This window comes from Periplaneta americana, chromosome 3 (genome assembly GCF_040183065.1).
Source record: "Periplaneta americana isolate PAMFEO1 chromosome 3, P.americana_PAMFEO1_priV1, whole genome shotgun sequence".
NCBI lineage: Eukaryota > Metazoa > Arthropoda > Insecta > Blattodea > Blattidae > Periplaneta > Periplaneta americana.
In genome coordinates, this window is record NC_091119.1 from 3,421,581 (window position 1) to 3,447,177 (window position 25,597).

General features: G+C 36.1%; 1 protein-coding gene across 7 annotated transcripts in view; it reads right to left on the reverse strand.

Moving 5' to 3' along the window:
- The window catches only part of LOC138695759 (glutathione synthetase-like), a 53,918-nt gene that overhangs the window by 1,424 nt on the left and 26,897 nt on the right, over positions 1-25,597 (reverse strand). For 3 of the 7 annotated variants that reach the window (XM_069819931.1, XM_069819937.1, XM_069819938.1), the window contains exons 6-11: positions 20,735-20,777; positions 15,627-15,700; positions 15,378-15,542; positions 12,037-12,298; positions 10,018-10,295; positions 672-5,960 (exon numbers count right to left, since the gene is read on the reverse strand). In XM_069819931.1, coding sequence (XP_069676032.1) covers positions 5,834-5,960; positions 10,018-10,295; positions 12,037-12,298; positions 15,378-15,542; positions 15,627-15,700; positions 20,735-20,777 — 949 coding nt within the window. In that variant the 3' untranslated portion in view covers positions 672-5,833. Of the gene's footprint in view, positions 1-671; positions 5,961-10,017; positions 10,296-12,036; positions 12,299-15,377; positions 15,543-15,626; positions 15,701-20,734; positions 20,778-24,262; positions 24,400-25,597 lie in introns of those variants that run through there. The other 4 variants (XM_069819932.1, XM_069819934.1, XM_069819936.1 and 1 more) reach the window with 4 other exon arrangements.

Sequence of the window (25,597 nt, forward strand, 5' to 3'; positions counted from 1 at the left end):
AGTACGTGCTTCCTATAGTAAAGTAAACGGTCAACCAAGCCACATTTTCAAAGAAAGAAAGCTATTAAGCAGGGATTTGTACTTCCAGTACTATTGCTCTTGCAAGAAGACACTAATGACCTGTCAATCATAGTTTAAGATTTACCTCACCAAATGACATACAGCCCACACCTGTGGAGTGACGGTTAGCGTGTCTAGCCGCGAAACCAGGTGGCCTGGGTTCGATTCCCGGTCGGGGCAAGTTACCTGGTTGAGGTTTTTTCTGGGTTTTCCCTCAACCCAATACGAGCAAATGCTGGGTAACTTTCGGTGTTGGACCCCGGACTCATTTCACCGGCATTATCACCTTCATTTCATTCAGACGCTAAATAACCTAAGGTGTTGATAAAGCGTTGTAAAATAACCTAATAAAATAAAAAACCAAATGACATACAGATTTTGTGCTACTCAGACTTCACAAGGCAGTTATGTTTCCTTCACCGCATGATCATTTTAATAAGTTCGATTAATCGCTTAAAACATATCTGATCGGGTAATTGGATTTTAAAATTAATTGGTTAATGGGTTTGACTAATCGATTAAATCGACTACTCCAACAGAATGAGAACTTGATAAACATTCCCATTCATTTTCATTTATTCATCTAGTTATTTAAAAATTATACAATACAATGTTTTTAATATATTTATTATTACAACAGTGGAATGTACAATTTTACAATACATTCATTTTCACATACATATTTAACAATGTTCATCAACATCTTCTGACAATCAAATACAAATACATTCAATCATACCGAATACAATAAAAATGAATCGGTCGGAGCTAAAAAGAATGAAGTCACTTTTGACAACTTTTCAGGAGAAGCAAAAAATATTCCTCTAATAACACAAATATTATATTTTTACGTTATAGAAGACAAAAGAATATTTAAAAGTCTTAGTTCCTTCTTCCACCGTTCGTTGCGCATGACATCATTTGTTCAAATTGTTGCATAACCCAAAACTTCATATTTTGACTTAATTCCTTTTAGCTCCGACCAATTCAAATGTAACAGTTTTGCTCAGCCATTATTAGATTAAATAGTTTATTAAAGAAGTAATTCTATCCTGAATTTTCATGACTATAATTTAGACTCGAACTGTTAAAGACCCTCTGCTTGATCAAATCACTGATCTTCTCTTAGTCGGTTTTCTTGCATAGTTCCTAGAATTCCTCTCTTCTATCTCGGTCTAGATCTTCCTTTCATTGTTCTTCTTGACAGAATCCAATCAAACGTAATTGTAGGCAATCTCTCCTCACTCATTCGTAATAAATGTCCATACCATACTAGTTATTTTATTGTGATGTCCTTCAAAAGGGATCTAACCCATGACCATCCGACTTCAGAACAATGCCTTAATCGCGATGGTACTGCATGCGTCCATACTCACCCATAAATGTTGTAACTGAAAGTGTCGAAAAAAATATGATACCCTGCAACTCTTCATTTTTTCAAAGTTCTCGAGAAACCGAAACACACTAACACGACAAATGCGCGAAAGACTTATTTACATACATAATAAAATATCAAACAAGAGATATTTTGAGATCCAAAAAAAGAGAAGCATTGAAAAAACAGTGACCTTTAATATCACCTAAATACACATCACTGTATCTTATTTATATAAAATTAAAAAAATGACCTGTATAAACAAGTAAGCAACTATAAACATTAAATTTAACTGAAGTACAATGTGCAGTTTAAGTATTTTAACTGATATTAAGTGAAAGTCGAGCTATCAATGGTATCTTGGTTTCACTTTGCGCCTTTTACGATTAATTTATAGAAACAAAATACATCAACATTTACAAGAAAGCATAGAGCATAATTATACTACTGTACACATACATTTCTCTGAACATTATACAAGGCACGTAATGTTTAAAATATGTCTGAGAACAACATTGCAAATTCTTTCAACGAATTTCAACATTGGTGTTTTTATAGGTAAGGCAATGGTAGTAAAGTTGAGTGCCATATTTTTCTTTTTATATTGGACACTAACTCTTCTTCTCAAAACCATGAGAATAAATATTGATTGTACAGAGAGAGCCCAATTTTTATAAAATGGAACAACTTTCCTTTTTCATCTGTACCTAGGGGACATGCTACGAAGTGAGGAAAAAAAAAAAGTAACAATAAAACATATTAACAGATATGAATACATACCATTATGGACACAATTTTATAAAATACGGAATATTTAAGCACATTAGTTGTCGAACTATGCATAACAGTATTTTTTATTGATAGCGAACATAGAAGCTTGAAAAAATGTTTCAGTATCATTATATATTAAAGATATAATAACATGGAAAGTAACAGTAATCAGTGATATTTTCTTAGCATCAGTACTAACAGAATGAAGTACATCAATCTTATAGTACAAAAAAATGGCAATGGAAAAAAATGTTTATTATGATCATCTTCACCATCAAGTATAGATAACATCAACAGATATTGCAGTCTGAAACCACGGTAAGTAAATAGTGTTTGTTTCTTATGTTGAAACATAATACAATACAGGGCTTCCAATCTCGACTCTCCTGGAAACTCCATATGGGGAATTTCATCCAGGATTTCCAGTACTTAAGTGACTGGACTGATACTGTATTTATCACCTGATAACTGGTACTCAGGAAATAAGATGTACTTAATGTATGTGAGGTCAAGGCAGAACATATCGTGAGTGTAGATTTAAATTTATTGGTGAGAAAATTTCCTGATGTAGATGTCCTAAGCAAGTCAATGATAAGGAGACTTCATAAAAGTTTTGCACTACATTTTGGTATTGTACAAGGAAGCAAACAGAAGAGAAACTGGACAAAAAAAGTCCAAGGAAATCTCTGCATGCATGCATCTTCAAGTGGATCTGCACATACAGACACAAAATTACTGAAGCTGTGACTGTATATCTGCAAGTGACTGAAGCAGCTTCATCATTTTTAATGGCTGTATTATTACAGATATGGTGATCGCAATTTGTGTTATGAATAAGTATCTCTCAAGCATATGCAGCTGCAAGGGCACTACAGTTGTAAGATGGCAACAAATGGGCCACTTAAGTGGCCTATGTGCACTTCCTATTTCAATTCATTCATTCAAGATGGCGACAACACACTGTCCTGTAATTTCATTCAAGTCAATCTGTCACAACAGTCAGCAACACTTTAGAACGAAGTTTCATACAGATCCATCCAGCGCCAACTCCATTCAGCAAAAGTATGAACATTTGAATGTATGGAATTTCTCTGTAAAGGAAAATAAACGGGTTGCTCTCCTATGCGTGAAGAAACAGCTGAATGTGTATGGGCCAGTTTTCTGCTTGTGTTCATGGCGCCTTAAACATTAGACTATGAAACCGATGGATCGGTCATACCTGGAATGATCACAAACTGCTGTCATAGCCTCTAAGCTCTCCCGAATTAACCCCTTGTGACCTTTTTTGTATGGGATATGTGAAGGATTCAGCATTTGTGCTACCATTACCGGCTGATCTGCCACATCCAGTTTACTCAGATTGACAGAAACATGCCGTATCGCATGTGGGACGAACTTCATTACAGAGTTGATGTGTGCAGAGCCACTAGAGGAGCACTTGTAACATGGACAATTTTTCTATGTACAGTTTTGTGATCGTGTTAAATAATATACCTACAGTGATTCTTTGAATTCACGTCAATCATTTGTAAAGACTCATTATTTCAGTGGTTCAAAGACATCAAAGGTAATTCAGTTTTTTGTTGGTTTCTGCAGTCAGTACATGACAAGGCTGTGAACCTATAACTGGTATTTCTTATTGACTACATTTATCAGGGTATGTTAATTTCCAAAACAACTTCAGAAACACCTTATCAGTACACGACATCTGTAATGTTCGTAATAGTGGGTCCTGTAACAGGCTGGAAAACAGCACTCGAGATTAGAAACCTTAACCCTATATATTATGGTATAAAATATACATTATATTCCACAGTGGTGTATTACATTCAAATTCAGGCCAAAATTCTGAAGAAAAATGTCATGTTAAGGATAACTTCAATTTCAGGAAACTATAAACAAATAAGTATTCTAGTTGAAACGGAGCTTTCGGGCTAAGATGCCGTGGTCTACTGGTGCAGATGTTCCCAGACGTTTCGTCTACTATTGCGGCAGACATCTTCAGTGGTTAGGTGTCCCAGGTCGAAGTTTTCTGCTAGGGATACCTGTAGCAACTGATAATCCGACTGGTTGCTTGTCCTTATTTATAGAACCGGGGATTGGCCTTAGTGTTCCGTTGTCACGGTGGTCTGCACCCGTCGGATCTCTGTGGCCTTGGACTGGTCGTGGCGTTGCGTTGTCGCGGCAGTCCGCACTCGCTGGATTGCAGTGGCCTTGGTAGTAGACGAAACGTCTGGGAATATCAGCACCAGTAGACCACGGCATCTTAGCCCAGAAGCTCCGTTTCAACTAGACACCGGCCGTGAAAGCCTGCATGCTAAGATTAAATAAGTATTTATTTACGCATCAAAGGAAGTTCAGAAATTATTCAATATATTAAAATAAATTTATTGTATTAAATAGAGAACATTTTTGTTACAGTTTTTTTTTTTTTCACAATATGTTCTTATGTGAAAACTAAGTGAAGACTGCGTAACAGTTAAATAAGATGTGTGCTACGCGGCCTCTGAACAGAAGTACCGGTAATGAAAATATGAGAATTTGTGAGCAGAAAATTCTAAATAGAATATATGGGCCAGTAAAAGAAAACACACCATACTTAAGAACCAGTTACCACGAAATTAAAGCAAGATAGCAGATAAACAACACCACTGTAGGAGGCTTACAACAGTTAGGCCACACAGTACAAGGAAGACTAGACATCTATCAATTAGATGGCTGGATAGTATTGAGGAAGATCGGTGAGAGTGAGCAGTGGAAAGCCATAGCAACTGAGACAAAGAGTTAACAAATATCAATGGGAAGGCCTGAATACTAAAGCAACTGCTAACTAAACCAGAAACAACTAATAACTATATTATTTTCATCACATTATTATTATTATTATTATTATTATTATTATTATTATTATTATTATTATTATTATTGTTGTTGTTGTTGTTTCCAATGACGGATACTTTGATACTTGATCACTAACATAAAGTGCTCCCTAATATACTAAAACTACAGGTCACTTTGCTATATCTGATACTGCCTTTGGTCCTTGCTGTATCCGCATTGCACCATTATGGTGATGATGGTGTTATTGGAGCAAATGGTGTAATTCTAGCAGAGGAAATGGAAGTAGCTCTTCCAATCCAAATATTTTGTCTACAACAAATTACACTAACACACCAGCATTCGAACCAGTCATCTGGCACGGAAAGTCAAATAATAACATCTCTGAAAATTAAGTTGCTAAGACCGAATAAGCAAACTAAAAATATTCAGTGATGTTCAAACATGACACAAAGCCATAATTACATGAAATCACATAACCAGTTCAGATTTCTTCCGTATGATTTGAAATATATGATTCCTGCATTGTACCCTTGATTTGTGGAGCTTAAAGATTCATTGAAACAAATTTATTTTTTAAAAGAATTCCGCAAAAAAGACAGTGACAAACTATTGCACTTTGACAGTAACAGACTGTACACTATGAAGAAATAGTAGCAGTGGCTGTTAAAGAAGAGAACAAAACAGAAAAGAGAAACTTTACTCTAAATTTACTGAAACATTTTACTTCAGTTTGTTGACCTGAATTTAATAAGCAATTATTTACCCGTAAGTGACGAATACTCTATATTAGTCAATGAGGAAAGGACTGTCCAGTGCTCCAGACCCCGCTGCAACGCCCCCTTCATCAGCATCACTCAACTTTGTGCGTAACATATAGCCCACCTGGCTGTTTGTAAAAATGGTAGTTGCATTCCTGAAAGCATCCAAGCAACATGAGTAAATTCAATTAATAGATAAGAAGTGAATGCTTTATTAGGTTGATGCATATGCTCGTAGCATTTTGTTTGCAATAACTACTGAAGCTTTCCTGGCGACGTGATAATTCGAAATTTTCTCAGGCTTCCAGCCAGGTCATAAGTTGGTGATCCACCGACGTTTCGAGGATGTTCATCTTCCTCATCTTCAGGGTTAAATGATATCTGAGGGTACCTAGCTCCTCAATTTATAGTGCCAGAGGGAGTCAGCCGAGGAGCTGTGCGCCGATTGGCTGTTATTAGTGCGGACCGCGGCGAGAAGAGTAAAAGAAACCCTGGCCATAGCAGCGGAACTCGGTAACCTGAACCAGGACTCGGGTCTCCAACTAAGCGTGGCATGGGCACCGGCTATTAAATTTCTCACCGCCCGGACGACAGGCCGTCATCAACAGAGGACACATGAGAACTCGTCCGCCGAGCCCACCATGACACCCAAGGTCATTCAGCCGGAAAGCACAAAGCAAGACGACACGTCGGCCGCGTTCTCGCCGCGGTCCGCACTAATAACAGCCAATCGGCACACAGCTCCTCGGCTGACTCCCTCTGGCACTATAATTTAAGGAGCTGGGTACCCTCAGATATCATTTAACCCTGAAGATGAGGAAGATGAACATCCTCGAAACGTCAGTGGATCACCAACTTATGACCTGGCTGGAAGCCTGAGAAAATTTCGAATTTTGTTTGCAATTACAACACTGCGTTCTCAGGACACCGTGTCTTGTTTGTCATTTGGAATGTTGTGCTTGTAAATACGTCTTGAATTTTGAGGATTTGAAGAAAGTTTGTGGGCTAAAGTAGGTGGAGCGTCAAGTAGAAAAAAAGAACACTTCCGACATATTCTTTTAGGAATATGTATGGTAAGACTTCCCTGTGTTAAATTTCAACGTACCTGGTTTACATGTTCCGACCTATTTATGGTCATCTTCAGAACTGGTCGTTGTTGGTCTTGGCGCCACTTGTTCTGTTTCCTGTGAGGGTGTGTTCCTGTGGTATAGTGTAGAGTCAAAGAGTGTGTGTGTTTTGAAATTGAGTTGTGTGTTGAGAATTTCGTTGTTGTATGTCTGTACATTTCATATTGTTCTAGTGTGTTGAGTTTCTGGCTTTTTTGGTTGGATGTGCAGTATTTCCATGTCTGTGTTGATGTCTCTGTAGGTGTGGTTAGCATTTGTGATGTGTTCTGCATATGTGGAGGTGTTTTGTAATTTTGTTATGGTTGTGATGTGTACTTTGTAACGTGTTTGAAACGATCTGCCTGTCTGTCCTATGTAAAAGTTCAACATTGATGTTTTTACAGGTAAGGCAACTGGTAGTAAAGTTGAGTGTCATATTTTTCTTTTCATATTGGACACTAACTCTTCTCCTCAAAACCATGAAAATAAATATTGATTGTACAGAGATAGCCCAATTTTTATAAAATGGAACAACTTCCCTTTTTCATCTGTATCTTGGGTACATGCTACGAAGTGAGGAAAAAAAAAAGTAATAATAAAACATATTAAACAGATATGAATACATACCATTATGAACACAATTTTATAAAATACGGAATATTTAAGCACATTAGTTGTCGAACTATGCACAACAGTATTTTTTATTGATAGTGAACATAGAAGCTTGAAAAAATGTTTCAGTATCATTATATATTAAAGATATAATAACATGGAACGTAATAGTAGTCAGTCTTAGCATCAGTACCAACAGAATGAAGTACATCAATCTTATAGTACAAAAAAATGGCAATGGAAAAAAATGTTTATTAAGGTCATCTTCACCATCAAGTATAGATAACATCAACAGATATCACAGTATTCTTTTAATAGAGCAAAGACAGCGGAGATGGCTCGAAACATTTGTGCCGTGTACGGGGAGAATGCCGTCGGAGAAAGCACTACAAGAAAATGGTTGTCATTTCAACACACAACACCCCCTACACAAGTTAGTGTGTATACACACAAGATTATGTTATGTGGCTGGTGGGATAAAGAAGGTGTTGAGTACTGCAAATTGCTTCCCGGGAATGTAACAGTAACTGCAAACATTTATTGCCAAGAACTCAAGTCACGTTGCAGCCGTAATTGAAGAAAAATGAAAAAACGACAGGGAAGACTGCATTAAGTGCTGCTGCAACATGATGATTAGGGCTAGAATTTTGATGAAATTGCATCTTTTTTCTAGTAAGTCAGAAACATTGCTGCTTTAGTATTTATATGTTATGCGATAAACTGAGTGTTTTTTTTTTCAGTAGGTTATTTTACGACGCTTTATCAACATCTCAGGTTATTTAGCGTCTGAATGAGATGGAGGTGATAATGCCGGTGAAATAGTCTGGGGTCCAGCACCGAAAGCTACCCAGCATTTGCTCATATTGGATTGAGAGAAAACCCCGGAAAAAACCTCAACCAGGTAACTTGCCCCGACTGGGAATCGAACCCAGGCCACCTGGCTTCGTGGCCAGACGCGCTGACCGTTACTCCACAGGTGTGAACTAAACTGAGTGTTTTAAGGCATACTTGTTAGGGCATTTTTTTTGCCTACTTCAACTCATAAGAGCATCTTTTATTTTATTCGGTCATTTTTTAGGCATTTTCATTTAATTTTGGCCATAAATCCCCAATATTAACGTAAATAATATTTATTTCCTTTGATACTTTCTTTACGTATTTTTTCAATTAATACCCATTATTTTCTATAATACTCGTATTTTAATCGTTTTTCTACACAAATATTGCCATTTTAACGTAGTACACCCCATGTAATGGATCAGTCCAGCCACCCCTTCAATATAGACTCCTCTATACCTGCTAATTCCGGATAAGAGTGGCCTTGTGGTGGACTAAACGGAAACTAAAAGTAAAGTAAATCCATGGTGCTACAGCCCATGAAGGGCCAATACCGACCAGCTGACTGCTGACCTTATGTCCACATGTCGAAGCAGAGGTGAACGATCATACATGGAAACTACATCAGGTAAAATAATTAATTAAAGTGTACCACTTAGAAAAAATTATGTAAAATTTAATTTAATTACTAGTCTAAATATGAAGTAGTACAAAACCTCTTTTCCTACTAAGCCAATTATGTAAGATCAATTTTTAGGGCATTTTAAGGCCATTTTTGAAAGATTTTTGGGTCACAAACACATTGTTTTAGGACATTTTTTCATGATTTATAGGTCATCAAAATCCTAGCCCTAATGATAATGCATGCCCGCACTCCCTAACATCACGAAAGCAGCTATCCAGGAGCTTGATTGGGAGGTGATTCCACATCCCCCGTATTCCCCCAGTTTTGCACCCTCAGATTTCCACTTTTTCCGTTCTCTATCCAACAATCTTCAAGGAACTCCTTTGATAACGAAGATACTTTACGAACTTGGCTTGGCGACTTCTTTAACTCCAGATCAGCAGATTTCTTCAGACACGAAATCGAAAAATTATCCCAGAATTGGGAAAGAGTCAAAGATAATGTAGGAGAATATATTACCGATAAATCTCAAATAAAAGCTTTTGTTACAGCAAAAAAACGCTATGAACTTTTGCATCAACCCAATAATTAATTTCAAGTAACTACAAAAAGTTAAAAAGCCACACTATTTCATATTCTCGACTTCACTTGCAATTCATTCTAGATCACGTCAAAAATCCAGAACTTCTCCTTGCTGCATACTCGTTAACGTCTTGCAATAATTTGATTTCCTTTAGCCATTTTTTTTCTTTCTATTACTCAGACAGTAGTGACATGAACAAAACAGATATGTTCCCAGTAGCATTCTCCAAAGAATGGGCACACTTCAATGAAAGAACTGTCAAATATTAAGCCTATGTACAACTCAAAGCATAATGCAGTTCCTGACTTTCAAGTGTTTACATCAGGGATTTCTTACGATATTAAAAAGTAATTTTAAACTGGTTTTGAACAGTTTATTAACCATAAAAAATAACTTTAATAACCATAAAATTAAAATCAGTTTCTTAGTAGGAAATGCCATATACTTACCCTATTATGACACCAAAGATGCCCAGTTCGGAAACCAAGTCAACAAGCTTAGGAATGCTGGGGCCTCCAGGTCTAATCATGTACCCCTTCTGAATAGGGGGAATAATGCGTTCCATGAGTATCCAAGCTGTCCGTTCGCTAGAGTCTGTCATTGATTGGAGTACTTCACTAACTTTTTCGCCATACACATTGTTGCCACCACCTTCTCTCTGCGGCTTCAATACGTAAGAGTCGGGATTCATTATCGCCATTTCTGCTGCTTTATTCCCGTGCTCATCCTGTGAACAAATAAACCAGCCTGCCAAAAATTCGATATGCCTTTCAAGAAGTGAACAATGATGTACAGTTTTTTTGTTGTTGTTGTTTTCTAATGCCAGGCGTTTGACAATAAAGTCATTTGACCTCTTGCACTCCAATATTTTTCAAAGATATTATCATGACCAGCCAATGAAGCACAGATTTTGAGGTGTTCCGAATCCATTTCTTGGTTTGAGTTGCACAATGGGCAGTTAGGGGACTGATATATTCCAATTCTATGCAGGTGTTTAGCCAAACAATCATGGCCTGTTGCCAATCTAAATGCAGCTACAGACGATTTTCGTGATAAATCGGGAATTAACTGTGGATTATGATGCAGAGTTTTCCATTTTTTCCCTTGAGATTGTGTTATCAAATTTTGTTTGTTGAAGTCTAAGAATGTAGATTTAATAAATCCGGAGATCAAGGATCCGTCGGTATATAAATGAAGCCAGTTTTGTGGAGGGTACCTAATATTAATTGTCTCTAAAGACAGTTGTTTCATTATTTCAGTGCTTACTTCTAATTTCAGTATTTCTTCTGTTAAATTTAGATTTTATTCTATAGTTAATAGAGTTAAAGGGCTTGGTTTAATTTGTAAGTTTTTTTTTTTTTGAATTCGGGATATTGATTTTCTGTTTTAATTCTTGAACCATGGATATGAAACTTTTTTGAGTTTTCAATCTACAAAGAGGACTGTATGAAATGCCAATTGTTTCCTGGTAATCTGATAAGTTTTTCATATTGAATCAGTGCTTTTTCTTCTATTGTCATTTTGATGCTGTTAATATTAGTGAGGAATCTCATAGAATCCATTGGAGTTGTTTTGATTCCACCAGTAATGAGTCTGAGAGCTTGGTTTTGAACATATTCTATTTCGTTTATGAAAGGTGAAGTAATCAAAATTTCTCCGCAGTATGTCAGCACTGGCTGTATAAACATTTTGTATGTAGTGTTCAAAGTATTCCTAGAGCATCCCCATTTCTTTCCTGCTAGTCTTTTTAGAAGGGAGTTTTTTGATGTGGAACTACTTCTCTGCATTCAGCATGGTAGGCTGCCAACCACTCAGTAAGATGTTAAAAAAAAGTGCCACATTAGAACCAATTAGATAACTTTTAAACAAATGAACATAACGAAACGAAAAGTATACCACTCTATAGAAAAAGGAACCCTGTAATGGTAAACATTCGCATGAAACTAGTTGGACCCTCAAAGCCAGTGAGTCGGGTGACACAAAACATGTCTCGAAAACTGCGCTCTGTGCATAACTCTGTGAGATCTGAACTGATCCAGATGTTCGAGGTGCTAACTGATCGAGCACAACAAGATCGACTACGTAAAAAAAAAAAGTAGTCGTGAAAATGTGTGAACTTTCAAAACGCCTCAAAATTCATACACTGAGAGAATACAAAAGTGTAGATAAGCACAACAGAACAAAAGGGCATCCAAGGAGTGCAAGAAAGCAGCAGTGCACGTGGCTATGTGACACGTCACTACAGCCATCTACATCAGCTTAACAATGATCTGAACACCAGATGGGCAAGATGGTCGCCGGGTCTCAGTGATGTCCATGGAAACTGAACAGTCTTCTGAACACCGTGCCACAACTATCCGTAACTAAGACAATCTGCGAATGTCCACTTCTAAAACATAGTTAGGAGCATTATACAGAGATTTTATTGTATTTACATCTAATGCATAAACTTTGAATACGATACTAACCAGATCAAGTGAATAGAGACCTGTGAATATCTCCTGCACAGCCTCTATCTTTGCCGGGTCATCTAGGAACTTCCCCAATATATTGGGTGCAGCAAGAGCTTGCTGAACTTTCTTGGTGCCTGCTAGATGGTAATGGATGGACGGACACTTGATGGCCAGTGAGCGTTCTATCAGTAGACGAGCACTCCATTCTCTGTCACTAGGATACTGTGCAGGCTCATACCCGGAGCGGAAGTAAACCACGGCTACTGTCAAATCATCACTGCAAACAGGAAATGTACGTTTACTGAACTGATCTTTCTTCCACAGAATTCTCTTACAAATACGAAACAAATGCTGCTTAACATGTTTGGAGTCTTTCACAGTGATCAACGTGGTGCGAGGGTTTTGGGTACTTACACCATGTCCTAGATGTATAGAATCCGTTTCAGAGCTATATCTCAGCTCCATCATCAGGAAAGGTAAGGAACAAGGAATGGATCCAACATGTAGCTTTCCTTGTTCCACTTTCTCTACCTTCCCTGATGATGTCTCCAAAATGTTGGATGTCTCTATATCTTGAACATGGTATACTGTTCGCGAAACTTATCTGGGCAGCTAAAAGAGAGGGGCACGGGGAATAGAGGGGTCTCTTCTAGTGGTAGCGGGGCAGGAGAGGGAAGGATGGTCTACGAGGCCGGTAAAATACATTTGCTTGCTTGGTGTGTCTTTTCGAGATTTATTTCGAAACCTATCTCTTTACTTGCTTCAAGTGTTTTTCGTAATAATTTATGGATTTTATAATATGTCTAGACAACACCAGTAGTGATGACTATGATGATGATGATGATGATGATGATCATGAAGAAGGGAAGAGGAGGAGGAAGAAGAAGAAGAAAAATGTTGATAATGACTCTGTGTGAAAGTGAAGTGTTTTGGAAACCCAACAACTACAGACCTGTGCTTCTATTTGAAAGGCTTTATGCATCGCTTACCATCAGTAGCTCACGGCCAGATAAGAATATTGTAATAATTGGAGTTGTGATCATACTGTATAGCACACAGAAGAACAAAAATGTAATTTATTTATGTTCGTTATTTTGTGAACCCATATACTTTCACCAACCATATCCAATGGAACGCAGTGAAATTAAATACCGAATGATGTTTTTGTAACTGTACGTACAACTACTGCAGCGACAGTCAGGAGCCAGCAGATAGCTACGGGGCAGCGAGAAAGCACTAGGGGACCCAGCTGCCTAGATAAGTTGCGCGGACAATAAATACGGTACCCCAAGAAGTTCGCACTACAAATGCCACAAAGTTGTGACTACACAACTCAACTTCGAAGCACATTAATAAACTTCAGAACATGCACTATAATCAGTCTGGTATGGTAGTATGCACAATTATAGTTGAACACTTAAGTCAGGGTCCTGTTCTGTTTCTTTAGGTTTTCTACGTAATATGAAAATTTTCACAGATGTAGAAAGAATACTATGCTAATGTGTGGAATAAAAGTACACTACATTAAGGAACAAGGAATAGCTAGCAGTCCCATGGGAGTATCATGTGTGTACAACACTTTCCCGAACCTAGATTTTTTCCTTTGTGGCTACATCAAGGACACCGAGTATTCCACCGAGGTAATGACGTGATCGCAATGTGGAAGTAATAGCAACTATCACACCAGATACGCTACAGAGAACTGGACTCAAACTGAGTATTGTTTCGAAAATGTTCGTGCTACAGAGGGAGCTCATGGTTTTATGAAATTGTTTGAGTTGTAATATGACAAAAGTGCCCTCGCATTTCCCTTCTTCTTTCAAGAGGCAGTTGAAATCTTGAAGTTCGAAAGGACACTCAGCAGGGGCGTAGTGTCAATGGATGCCATGAAAGCACTGCTTCCCTTGTATTTTCATATTTAGTATGTTCCATAATTTTCATTGAAAACTATAAATAGAAATAGAATAGTTGACACGATTTTCAGAATGAATTGAGAAATCTTTTACGTGCCTGGCACTTTAGGCAATGATTTAGACCAAGGGGACCCAAGATGTGACGATTCACTACTCAATATCCTCACCGTGGTATGTATATGGTAAAAAAAAGAAGCTTTTCTGTATTGTTCGTAATCACACTTCATGCTTAAGAGACCTCACAAGTTTTGGTATGAAAGAGAGGATAGAATTTCTTTAAGCAATCAATATAAACTTACCACTGAAAAATACAATGCGGAAACAGAAAAATTATCTGGCATATAATCAATACAGCTAGTTCCTTGGGTCACAACGAAACTACTTCTTCAGCTCGTGGTCTCATGAATGATTTTGAGTTCAATTTTCTGTTAGAAAGCTTTACTTGATATTTCCACACTCAAGAGATATCCCAGTACTCTTCAGTATAAACAACTTTGCAAAATATATTGCTGTTGTTTAGTCAACTGTTCGAAGACAGGTTAGAATCTCATAAGAGACATCTCATCACTCATGAAGCAATTAAGTTAGGAGGTAATGGGGTAGGGTGACTAATTCACTAAAACAGGTATATTTTATTGGCGCACCCAGTATGTTTGCAGTTCAATAAAATATACTATAAAAATAATATTATTTGCAATATGACAAAGAAGCTGAACTATTGTGAAACAATGCCATAGGGGAACCAGAGCACCCGGAGAAAATCCCTGTGTTACCTGACCCACGGACTTTCCCAACACAAGTCATAAAACAGCATATGTTGGGGATCGAACCTGGGTCCACAGAATTATAAGTCCAGCACTCTAGCCATTAGACCACCGTGGTGGCAACTATGAAACATGCATAATGAGAAAGTATGTACAACTTTGTGGCACTCATTTTCTCCATTGTAGGTACAGATGAAGTAAATAACGCTATTGCTCAATACAAATTTACAACCTCCAATACAACAAAGGTGCTTAAGTCTCCAATCTATCATTTGAATCGGACACTGCAGAAACAGCACATGTCAATACGACACACATAGTGACGTCAGCGTCCACACCTGTGGAGTAACGGTTAGCACGTCTGGTTGCGAAACCAGGTGGCCCGGGTTCGATTCCCGGTCGGGGCAAGTTACCTGGTTGAGGTTTTTTCCGGGGTTTTCCCTCAACTCAATATGAGCAAATGCTGGGTAACTTTCGGTGTTGGACCCCGGACTCATGTCACCGGCATTATCACCTTCATCTCATTCAGACACTAAATAACCTAAGCTGTTGATAAAGCGTCGTAATATAACCTAGTAAAGTAAAAAAAAAAAAGTGACGTGAGCTATTTATGCAATCTCCGATTAATTTTGAATTCACCTTAAACTAATAGTTTTATTTAATATAATGATTATAATACATGATCAGCTCCTTGTTGTTTCCAAGTTTTGCAGAGTTAGCTATTTCTGTCAGTGTTCTTCTGATGACGATTACAGAAGGGTTTTGTCTTCTGATTTCAAATTCATGAAACCTCTGATCACAGATGTTGTACGTTACATCCTCCACCACAAACAAAATAACTGATCTGAAATAGAAGAAAATAATTATTAATATTGCTATTCACTAACTGGTTGTTCTAACTTCATATTCTAAAACATAATTTACGTACTGGGGATCATCATAGAGCTTCCAGGCTTCCAGCATTCCTCCACACAATCCTTCAAGTGCTGTATTTTTTGGCACCTAAAAGAGCAATGAAAACGTTCAACAAAAATAATAATAATAATAATAATAATAATAATAATAATAATAATAATAATAATAATAATAATAACAAAACCAGCAAGGGAAGCTTCATTACGATGTACCATTACCAGAAATGTAAAGTACAGTAGAACTTGATTATAACGACATCCAAGGGACCTTGAAAATTATGTTGTTATAAACGAGTGTCATAGTAACCGAGATTCATATTATCAGTCTAGTAGGTGGAAAATGAAAAATAACAAACTTAATTAGACTTATTTTAGATTCATGTATTGACTTTTAAGCATACCATGAACCAGGGGCGGCTTTCAAAGGGGGGCTGCGGAGCTGCAGCACCCCCAGACATTTGTGGCTCTTATCTCGTTTTATGTTGTGAAATACATTTATTATACAGTCTCTATTTAGTGGCTCGAATTTTTTTATAAAATTTCGCTCTCATTGACATGCAAGCAATCAGTGAAATCACTTCCTCCCCTGGTGCTGCCAGAGCGAAACCAGGGACAAGGAGTATAGGATGAACCACTTCCTCCTCTGGAGCTGCCAGTCTCGTCTCGGATGCTTTGCACGTTAGTTTTTGCCCCTCCCCCTGCTGCCCCTGGCTGTGAATCCAGTTTTTCCAGGCGCTGCAAAATTTGCAGCAACTTGTCAGTAGCGTGCAGTTTTAAATACATTTTTTTGAATGTTGTGAGTATAACAAGTGCGACAATGTTTAATTCTGTACAATATTTACAGTCTATTCAGTTCAGTACCTTAACAATTCAGGAGAAATGTGAAATTAAGTGCCCATCAGTTGAATATCATAATGGAAAGAGCCGCTAAACAAAATACAAAGGCTCGCATATTTTTTGATAATTTATCCAGTATCCCTGCTTTCTTCTCTCGATCTCCTCACAGTCTGTATTAGATTAATGTGTTTCAAAGACAATTCCATCAGCTGGGGCAACAAGATGGAGTTTTAAATAAGAACAGTAAATGTTGTTCATGAGAAGAAGGAGCCATTGCTAGAATGTTTTCAAACCATAATGGAATCTGAAACATCTAACAACATCACAATAAATGAGGCAAGCATGGAAGAGTGCACAGTTGAGCAGCGACATCTGTGAAAATGAAAACCCTAAAAAGAGTCATAAGGTCGATGGGATTCAAACAAGGGTTGCGGTAGCCAAAGAAGTGTGTAACCTCATTATCGCACAAGCTAACACCCAATTCCAGTTCATAGTTCATCTGATATTATCTTCTCTTCTGTGTCAAGAAAAATTTGAATGCTACAAAAGTTCATTTCCTTAAAATGAGGTAAATGTATGTGTGAAGCTTTTTCCAATGTTCGATAAAGACAAACTAAATCTTTAAATAAGATAAGTTGCTTGGTTTATTTTTGTATGCAGCCCCCCTTAATTCAATACCCACGAGCCGCCACTGCCATGAACACAAAATAAATATACAATTATAAGTGCAGTATTCTGTATTAAAACAGTTTGTTCATTACTTACAAACTTATTTACTGAGGAGTGAAGTAATCAGGCATTTTACTCTGTTGTCTCCTACTTGCCCAATATACACTTTCTGAATTAAATTCTATGTTCATTATTTCAGTTGCAATTTCACTGCTCCTTCTCCTAGCTTCATAGAAATGTTCACAATTCTAATGGCTTCTAAAGTGTCACTCACTTCTTTCAGTGGCCATACTGTGTTAAAATGCGTGCACTTAGTGAAAACTTCCTGTCGAAACTGACTGCATGCAGCTATCATTAATACCGCATGAATTTGGGCAGGTTACACTGGGATGGGGAATCTGCCTGCATTCCAGAGGTCTATGATAGAAGGGAACAGTAAAAGATTTGCCAAATTTCAGCAAAATATTTCTTAAAATACTTTGGTTCTTAGAAAATTGTATTCCAAACTGAAGTTGAAAATGACGTTATATGCGAGGTAGATGCATATACGTTTGTCGTATTAAGCAAGGTAGAAAAGCATATGTCTTATGGAGAATTAGTTGGGACCACAGAATATTTGACATTACAAGCAAGGTGTCGCACAAAACGAGGTCGCTATAACCAAGTTCTACTGTATATGCATATAAAACAGTATTTCTACTTCGTTCATGTTTCACCACACCTTCATATGCGTCTGATGTCAGATATTTCTGGACTCGCAGATGTTCTGTGAGAAGCAATGCACATTATGTCAATCACAAAAGCCTTTAAGAGGACAATGCAACTCGCATGTGTAATATGCAGTTCAATAGGTGAGTGCTTGCCTCCTTTAGGTATTATTAGATAAAGACTGGAAGATTCAAACTTCGTAAGAGTGTAATGCCCATAACACACTACAGCGAGAAATATGTAATGCGTTTGTCGAGCTATGGAAAATGCTTTCCTTTAGCATGGAGTAACGCTCGAAATAAGGCACAGTTGATATTAGTTGGCTAGTGATTTTTTGAAAACATAGCTACTCCAGCTACCTGTCTTTTTCGCTCCCACAGGTAACCTAACCTAATTGTAACCTATAAAATAAGAGAGAGAGAGAGAGAGAGAAACTCATCCGGCCTTAATTAAGGATGACCACGAGGATCCGGAAATCAATAGCAAACAAATATAATCAATTAAATATGAATAGTGTTATAAAAATAACGTGTAGTAATTAAGCACCATTGATTACCAATTATAAAATAAAATCTTAGAAGATGACTATAAAATTATACTGACAAATAAAAGATTTTATGTAAAATTAGCATATCCTTAATTAAGGCCTTCTGAGTGGTATAAATGAAATTGTATAATCTGCAGGGTATCTTTGAGAATTTGCGAGATGATTTTTTGAATCTCAAAAGATGATATTGATAATTGAGTAGCTTAATATCAAAGACGGACATCTGACCTCAATCGAAATTTAGATAGCTGTGGTTTTTTATACAATTTTTCATGCTCTTTCCAGTTATAGTGAAACCATATGCAAACTCTAACACTACATTTATAAAATAAATTGTGCTAAGTATTACAAAGAACACTGTGAATTAAAAAATTGCCTATAGATCAAAATTATGGAGACGATAGATGTCCGTCTTTGATATTAAGCTACTCAATTTTTTTTTAAATTATATGTAAATTTTGGTAAAGAACTCCGAGCACCAAAAAATAAACCTGTCACTGACCAATTGAAGAGAGGGATGTTATACTCGGCACTAAGGTAGGGAATACAAGGTTCATAAATGGCCCTCTTTTCCTGATCAACCTGATGAGCTTGGTTTAGATCTCTCTCCATGCGTATAGTTGGATTTATGATAATAGCCTTTTGTTGAAATGAAGAATTAATAGAAAGTCAGATATTCAAATTTATGTAACTTTATTTCTATCAGTGCATATCAAACCTAAAGACCTTGTGTAGTATTACAGTAGAACCCCGTTTATCCGCCACCCTATTAACCGATTGGCGGATTATCCGATTATCTTTCTCTCGCTCGTTTTTTTTTTCGCTACAGAAACGTATGAAGTTGATACTGTTGTACGCTATATTAGTATGCGTATTTTTTTCTAGAGTGTTATTACAAACATTTACACTTAGGCCTACACAGTTTTGGTCTACTGTTCGAGTTGCTGTACTCTATTACTTCTATATAAAATGTTTTCCATGAGTTAAAAAAAAAAAAACGTGTTGTGCTAAGTGTCGAATAAAATCCAAATAATTAAGTGGTTGGGGAAAGAGAAATTGTGAGTCATCTCGCATCACGATACGAGAGTGATGTTACAGCTATGAGCGATTTAATAAAAATCAAGGATAAAGGGTATACAGTATGTAAATCAACAACATGAGACCTCTACTATTCCTATCTTTCCGCTGACAGCCATTAAAAGGAGTTTCTTTTACCTCTTAAAAACACGTCTTTGACAACCGAACTTAAATTAGTGAACTTCTGATTCACTACCTAGCGTATTAAACACAAGACCACGGAGAAAATAACCAGTGTTATTCACTTAATTTACGAAAATATTTTATGGTACGGATTATCCGATTTTTCGATTAACCGTTCAGTCAACCCCCTTCATTACCGCGGATAATAGAGGTTCTACTGTATATACGAGATCCTTGATTAAACTGTCTTCTGTATGACATAATGAAACTCGTGTTTTAATTATTTATACACAGATGGCTCCACTGTATAGCAATATGTTTCTGGCTGTAGTGTGAAGACGTTAGGCTAAGCTAAGCTGTGTCCGCACATTACATAGTTCATAGTTCTTGCTGTAGTGTGTTATGGGCCTTAACCGTAAGGTATATCACATCTACCAAAATATAGTTGATATCATTTTATATCAGACGCATATGGAGGCACAGTAACAATACTAATTTATAGTTAATATATTTCACAACTTTGATCATTATATGCAAAAAAAAAAACTATTACAGCAAATAAACTGGACTGTCACATCAAGCAGCTAGAGTGCAGAACTATATAGTTTTGATTGAAGTGTATTCTTTCTGATGACTACAGGAGGTATTGTACAGAGACACTGGCGGTGCCATGAACTGAAAAACATTAAAAGCCTCTGTATTACGTTTTAAGCGGAAATAAATCAAAATCAATCAATCTTCTTAATGTATCCAGCTACTTGCTGAAACATAAAATCCACTATAGTCAACTGTAGTCTATTCAGTTGTTGTTTTTCACGAGAAATGAGGGATATTTTGATCGGTGTTCATTATAGATGCCTGTTGCTAGTAGCCAGAGGTGGGGTAATAAATCAAGATAAGCAACGTATACTATACAAATTCGAAAGGCTCAAGATTTAAACAATGATTTTTGGGGTGATGAAAGACATTAGTTCTAGTTGAAAATTTACGAAGAACTATGAATGTCTGGTCAGAAGCAATCAGGAATGCAGTGATGATAATATTATATTAAAATAAAATTGTTTACTCACTAAAGTCAGTCGTTTTACCAGCAGGGTACAAAGCAACATTTATAAAAACTGTTTATGTGTAATAAAACCTTCTGCAGAAAAATTTACTTACGTTTTTTAGTTTATCACCATGTCCCAGTTCCTGTAGTACGTATCTGCAAAAGTTTGACAAATTATTTCATAATCCAGCACTGCAACGAAGACTATGTTCACTCACAATATGACAATTAGTTGCCAAATTTTTAAGGTAACTACACTTTTCCAAAAATGTAAAAATAATATGTCGTCATATTAAGACATTTTTTGGAGTAATGAAGTTTATATAAAGAATAATTTATATATTGCTTTGAAGGGAATCTTACTACGCAGGAAGAAAAGAGATATAAAATTTCTAATTTCTTCATGCAGTTTCTAAGAACTTTTTCGTAATATTTATGTTATTTTCAAGAAGATAAACATTATGTTCCCAGTAAAGACATATTATAACAAACAAAACACTGTTACAGCATGCTCCATGCTTCATAAGCTACGTACAGTACATGCAAGCAAATGCTACAGAACAAATTCTTTCCATAACTTTCAACAGAATTGCTCTCTGCTATATGAAACAATAATAATTATATTTAGACAAAGGTAATTTTACTCAGTACTTCGTTATATATTTGAAGTACACTACATGAAATATTTGGTTTAAAATTTAATTATAACATGTTTTACATTTTATTTGTAATCTCATAATTTATGTGGAATATTTATTTGGATTACCTTTATTTACAGGGCACAAAAAAAGTGTGTGTGTGCACGCACGCGCGCGGGTTTGTGTGTGTGTGTGTGTGTGTGTGCAATGCTCAGAATTTAACAATAAAGTTATCTTCCTATCCAATAAAGAGTAGAATTTTTATCTCTTCATGAACTATTACAAGTATAAAGGCCCATTCACAATGAAAATTAAACATAACAGTAACATAAACACAGAAGTTTGCGCCCAGGCTACCAAATGGGATCATTCACAATGATTCACATAAGCATTGACATAAACATTACCGTAAGACGTTAACATGAAAGTTTGCAAACCTGGCTGGGCTAGTTAATGATTTTATATTAATTAGTGTTGTGTTAAAATGTCAGGATGTATATGTGCTGTTTATAATTACTACAATTACAGCATTACAAATTGCTCCAAATCGTACTTTCGATTTCCGACAGTTCTTAAAACGTGAGTCAACAAAGTTCTTTATTAGGCCTAATGCCTTTGTCTCTGTGTTGATAGAACAATAAAAATTAGATTTTTATTTAGGCCTAATAAATGAATAGAAGTTAAAATATATTGGAAATTTTAAGGTTTAGCAAATTAAGTTTTATTGTTGTCCACATGCCTTTACTAATTATTACAAGCATCATATTACTACCATTTTTATCTTTGCAGTTGTCAGCAATGGGTATATAAAGCGTTATTGTAAATTTATTCTTAATGTCAAAATTGATTTTGTCTCACTAAAGCAAAGAAAAATTATGCAACAATTAATTACGGAAAATAATATGAAGCATGCAATATTTCTCATAATATTCAGCTTTGATATAAAATAATGTTACATTAAATACGGTACTATTCAATTCATACTCGTATTTGTATTTGTGGATATAATTCCACGCCACTCCGCTAGATGTCAAGTCCGCGATATTTCGCACTCACATCAATGCTGCTAGTATACAGCTGTCCGGTATTATTATAGTAAGGTATTTGACTGAAGTATACGACAGAATGTGAGGAAATGGCGTTGTTATGTTTCCATGGCTACCAAGTATCTTTGCAGTTATGTTTATGTCCCCATCATGAATGATGTGATTTTACCGTAACGTTTAAGTTAACACTTACGTTATGTTTAATTTTCATTGTGAATGGGCTTTTATTTGGATTACAGATACGTATTTAATATAATAATTACATAATACCACATAGTAAAAAAATTAATCTCGGTTAATTTACATTAATCATTCCGCCGAATTGAGCAAATAAATATCATAGCATGGTAATTAATAAGCAACACAATTTTCAGAATGAAGAATGCATATTTCAGGTGGTCCTGCAAGACATTGTAAAATTACTATGTTTAATCAGTTAATAATAAATCCGTCCACATGGAATGCTCACTTACAAATGCATGAAAACGCATTTCGAAAGCCACAATGATTCTATGAACAGTCAGTCTATTATGCCATACATAAATCAGTTGTTGAAAATATACAGGAAATAAACGTCCAGAAATGTTCATGCAAATCTGTACAAATTAGAAGCAGTAATTTTCACAAGACAGAAACATTAGAAAATGTATATTTAGATACATAATAGACGAACATCAGGTTAATGGCAAAGCAAAAGACCTATGACAAACGCTTATGGACGAACAGGTATGCCAGAAACCAGACATATCATGCAAAGGAGAAGTGACAGTAAAATCAATATTGCTTGATGTGACATGGCATGTAAGCTTCAATATCCATGTATGCAAAATGCTTAGCTATATATTAGATATTGGTTTTTTGTATTTGAAATTGTTGTAATAAAATAATGAACTCGTTTCAACGATGTTGAATGTAATGTGACTCATACACTATAGTCTACAGTATTACAAGAGAAAAACAAGACTCTACCACTTATTTTGGTAATGTCATGCTACAAAATACATATCAATGACGACTTTATGAAGACTGTGGATCAACCTGACTTGATCTTCAAATAATACTGCTTCAACTACGACACTTATTTTCTAATAAAGAAAATACTGTCATTAATATAATGTAAGTAGCCACTCGTTCGAGCCTGTCGATTATTTCAAAGAAATGTTTATAAGGATGCGTTGATTTTTGTAATGAGCCACACCCACATATCCTATTCATTAAAACTATCACTATCTTAATTCACATAAAAAATTATTATTTTAATACACCTCCTCAATAAATATTCCATTTTTGCAAACTTCCGTTAATTACGTATGAGTGTTTAGTATAGTACGAAAATCACGAAAATTACAAATTTGATGTTACCAAAAAATCTTGCACAACATTCATCATCGTGAAAGTGCAAAACCATACACAAGACATCTTAAAAAGATACATACTGTTTACAACAATTTTATGTTGTTATTTTCCTAATATAAAAGACAGTATTCCTGAAATTACGAAATACTGGACAATAAACTGAGAAATGTCATTGAAAAGATGAGTACCACCACAACAGGCTTTTTATTCTGAAGAAGAAGACAGCAACAAAGGAACATTCATTTTAAACTCGTTACATTTTCTCTCTGGAATTAGAAGCATTTATTTCAATAATTTTGTTTTACAAATTTAATTTTATTAAGACAGTACTATATTAAAATAAAAGCTGGTGTTAGCAAGCAACAATTCTACAAAGGTGTATATGAGTCCGAGAATTATATAAAACAGAATATAAAAGCAACTTCACTACATATCCGTGCCGACACTTAGAAGTACAATTTGCAGCTTCAAACCAAAAGCATGGAGATTTGGAATAAACAGCACACATGCATGAGATGATAGAGTCTTTTGAAAGAAACCTAAATTGCCTCATAATTTTGTCATAAATGGATGAACATGAAAAAATTTTGCTGTTCTTTACCTATGCAGACCTGGAATGTGTGTACATATTCCACCAAAACTAGACGCAATGGTGTTTATTTCGACTTGTTTTATGTTATTACTGGCAGCACTGTGAGCCAGGTAGTCTGAACGGAACAGGCCAAGATTCAACTTCTGCTGCAACAATGAAAGCAAGCTCATAAGCAATTGACAAAAGGAACATAGATTTCTTAAGGAAAGAAAAGCATCTTGTAAAGTAAAAATTGACATATTATGACAGTTTCCATATAAAATATGAACCTGACTGAGATTATACACACATAATTCCTTTCTTTCTTTTTACGCTGTAAAACCTATAGCAAAGTTTCACAATAAAATAGTTAAGTAGAAACAATTGTAGCCAAAAGTAGCCTTATGTTCTGAAAACACACACTGTGACAAAAATGTTGAAAACATACACTTGTACTGGGTGAATAGATTGCAGAGAAACCTCAATGCGGTGACCTGATTTGTGCCAATTGGCCCACAGACAACTTGCACGGTGCAATATTGGTAATTTGATACGCTACAAACTATTAATGTAAATGTTAAAACATCGTTTACTCACCCAAATTAAGAAATGAGATGCTGAAACTATCTACCTTCTGGTTCCAAACATTTACTGCACCTATTTAAGAAGTGACTCATCACTGACTCCAGTCCTTGTTGAGAAATGGAGGCAATGTTTTCCTGGATGCTATTTTTCAGTTCTTCCAAGGTGTGTGATTTATTTGTGTATATTTTGTATTTCAGAGTTCCCCAGAGATAAAAGTTACAAGGGATTAGATCGGGGAATCAAGACGAAACCAAGTCTCGTCCAGAAACATAAGAAGATCTGGTCAATTTTGCCATCATTTCAAACATACTCACAAAATTTAACCTGATCATAGGATCACCTGTTTGTACTTTTTGCACCATTGTAACTTTAGCTTCATAGCAATTGGCACTGAACTGTAAGATATACCCATTTCCTGTGAAAGATGACAAAGTGATTTTTCTGGGGGAAAATTCCAAGCAATATCCAACATCAACAAAATTTTCCTTGGGAAGCACAGTACATCATGTGCTTTCTTTCTTATCTGTAACACTTCTGTCTTGCGGATATTCACAAGACCATGGATCATTTTATGACTTGAAATGTTATCACTCAGGAATCTTTCCTGAAACTGTCGTCAAATTACAAAGGCTGAATTTGCTACTAAGATTTCAAATCATCCGTCCTCAAGTGAGGTTGACCACTGGGATCCGGAATTAACAACATATAAAAGATAAAGGAAATGAAATGAGCAAAATACTGATTCGGTTTGTACATTAAAACAAAAATTTACGTGTTAAC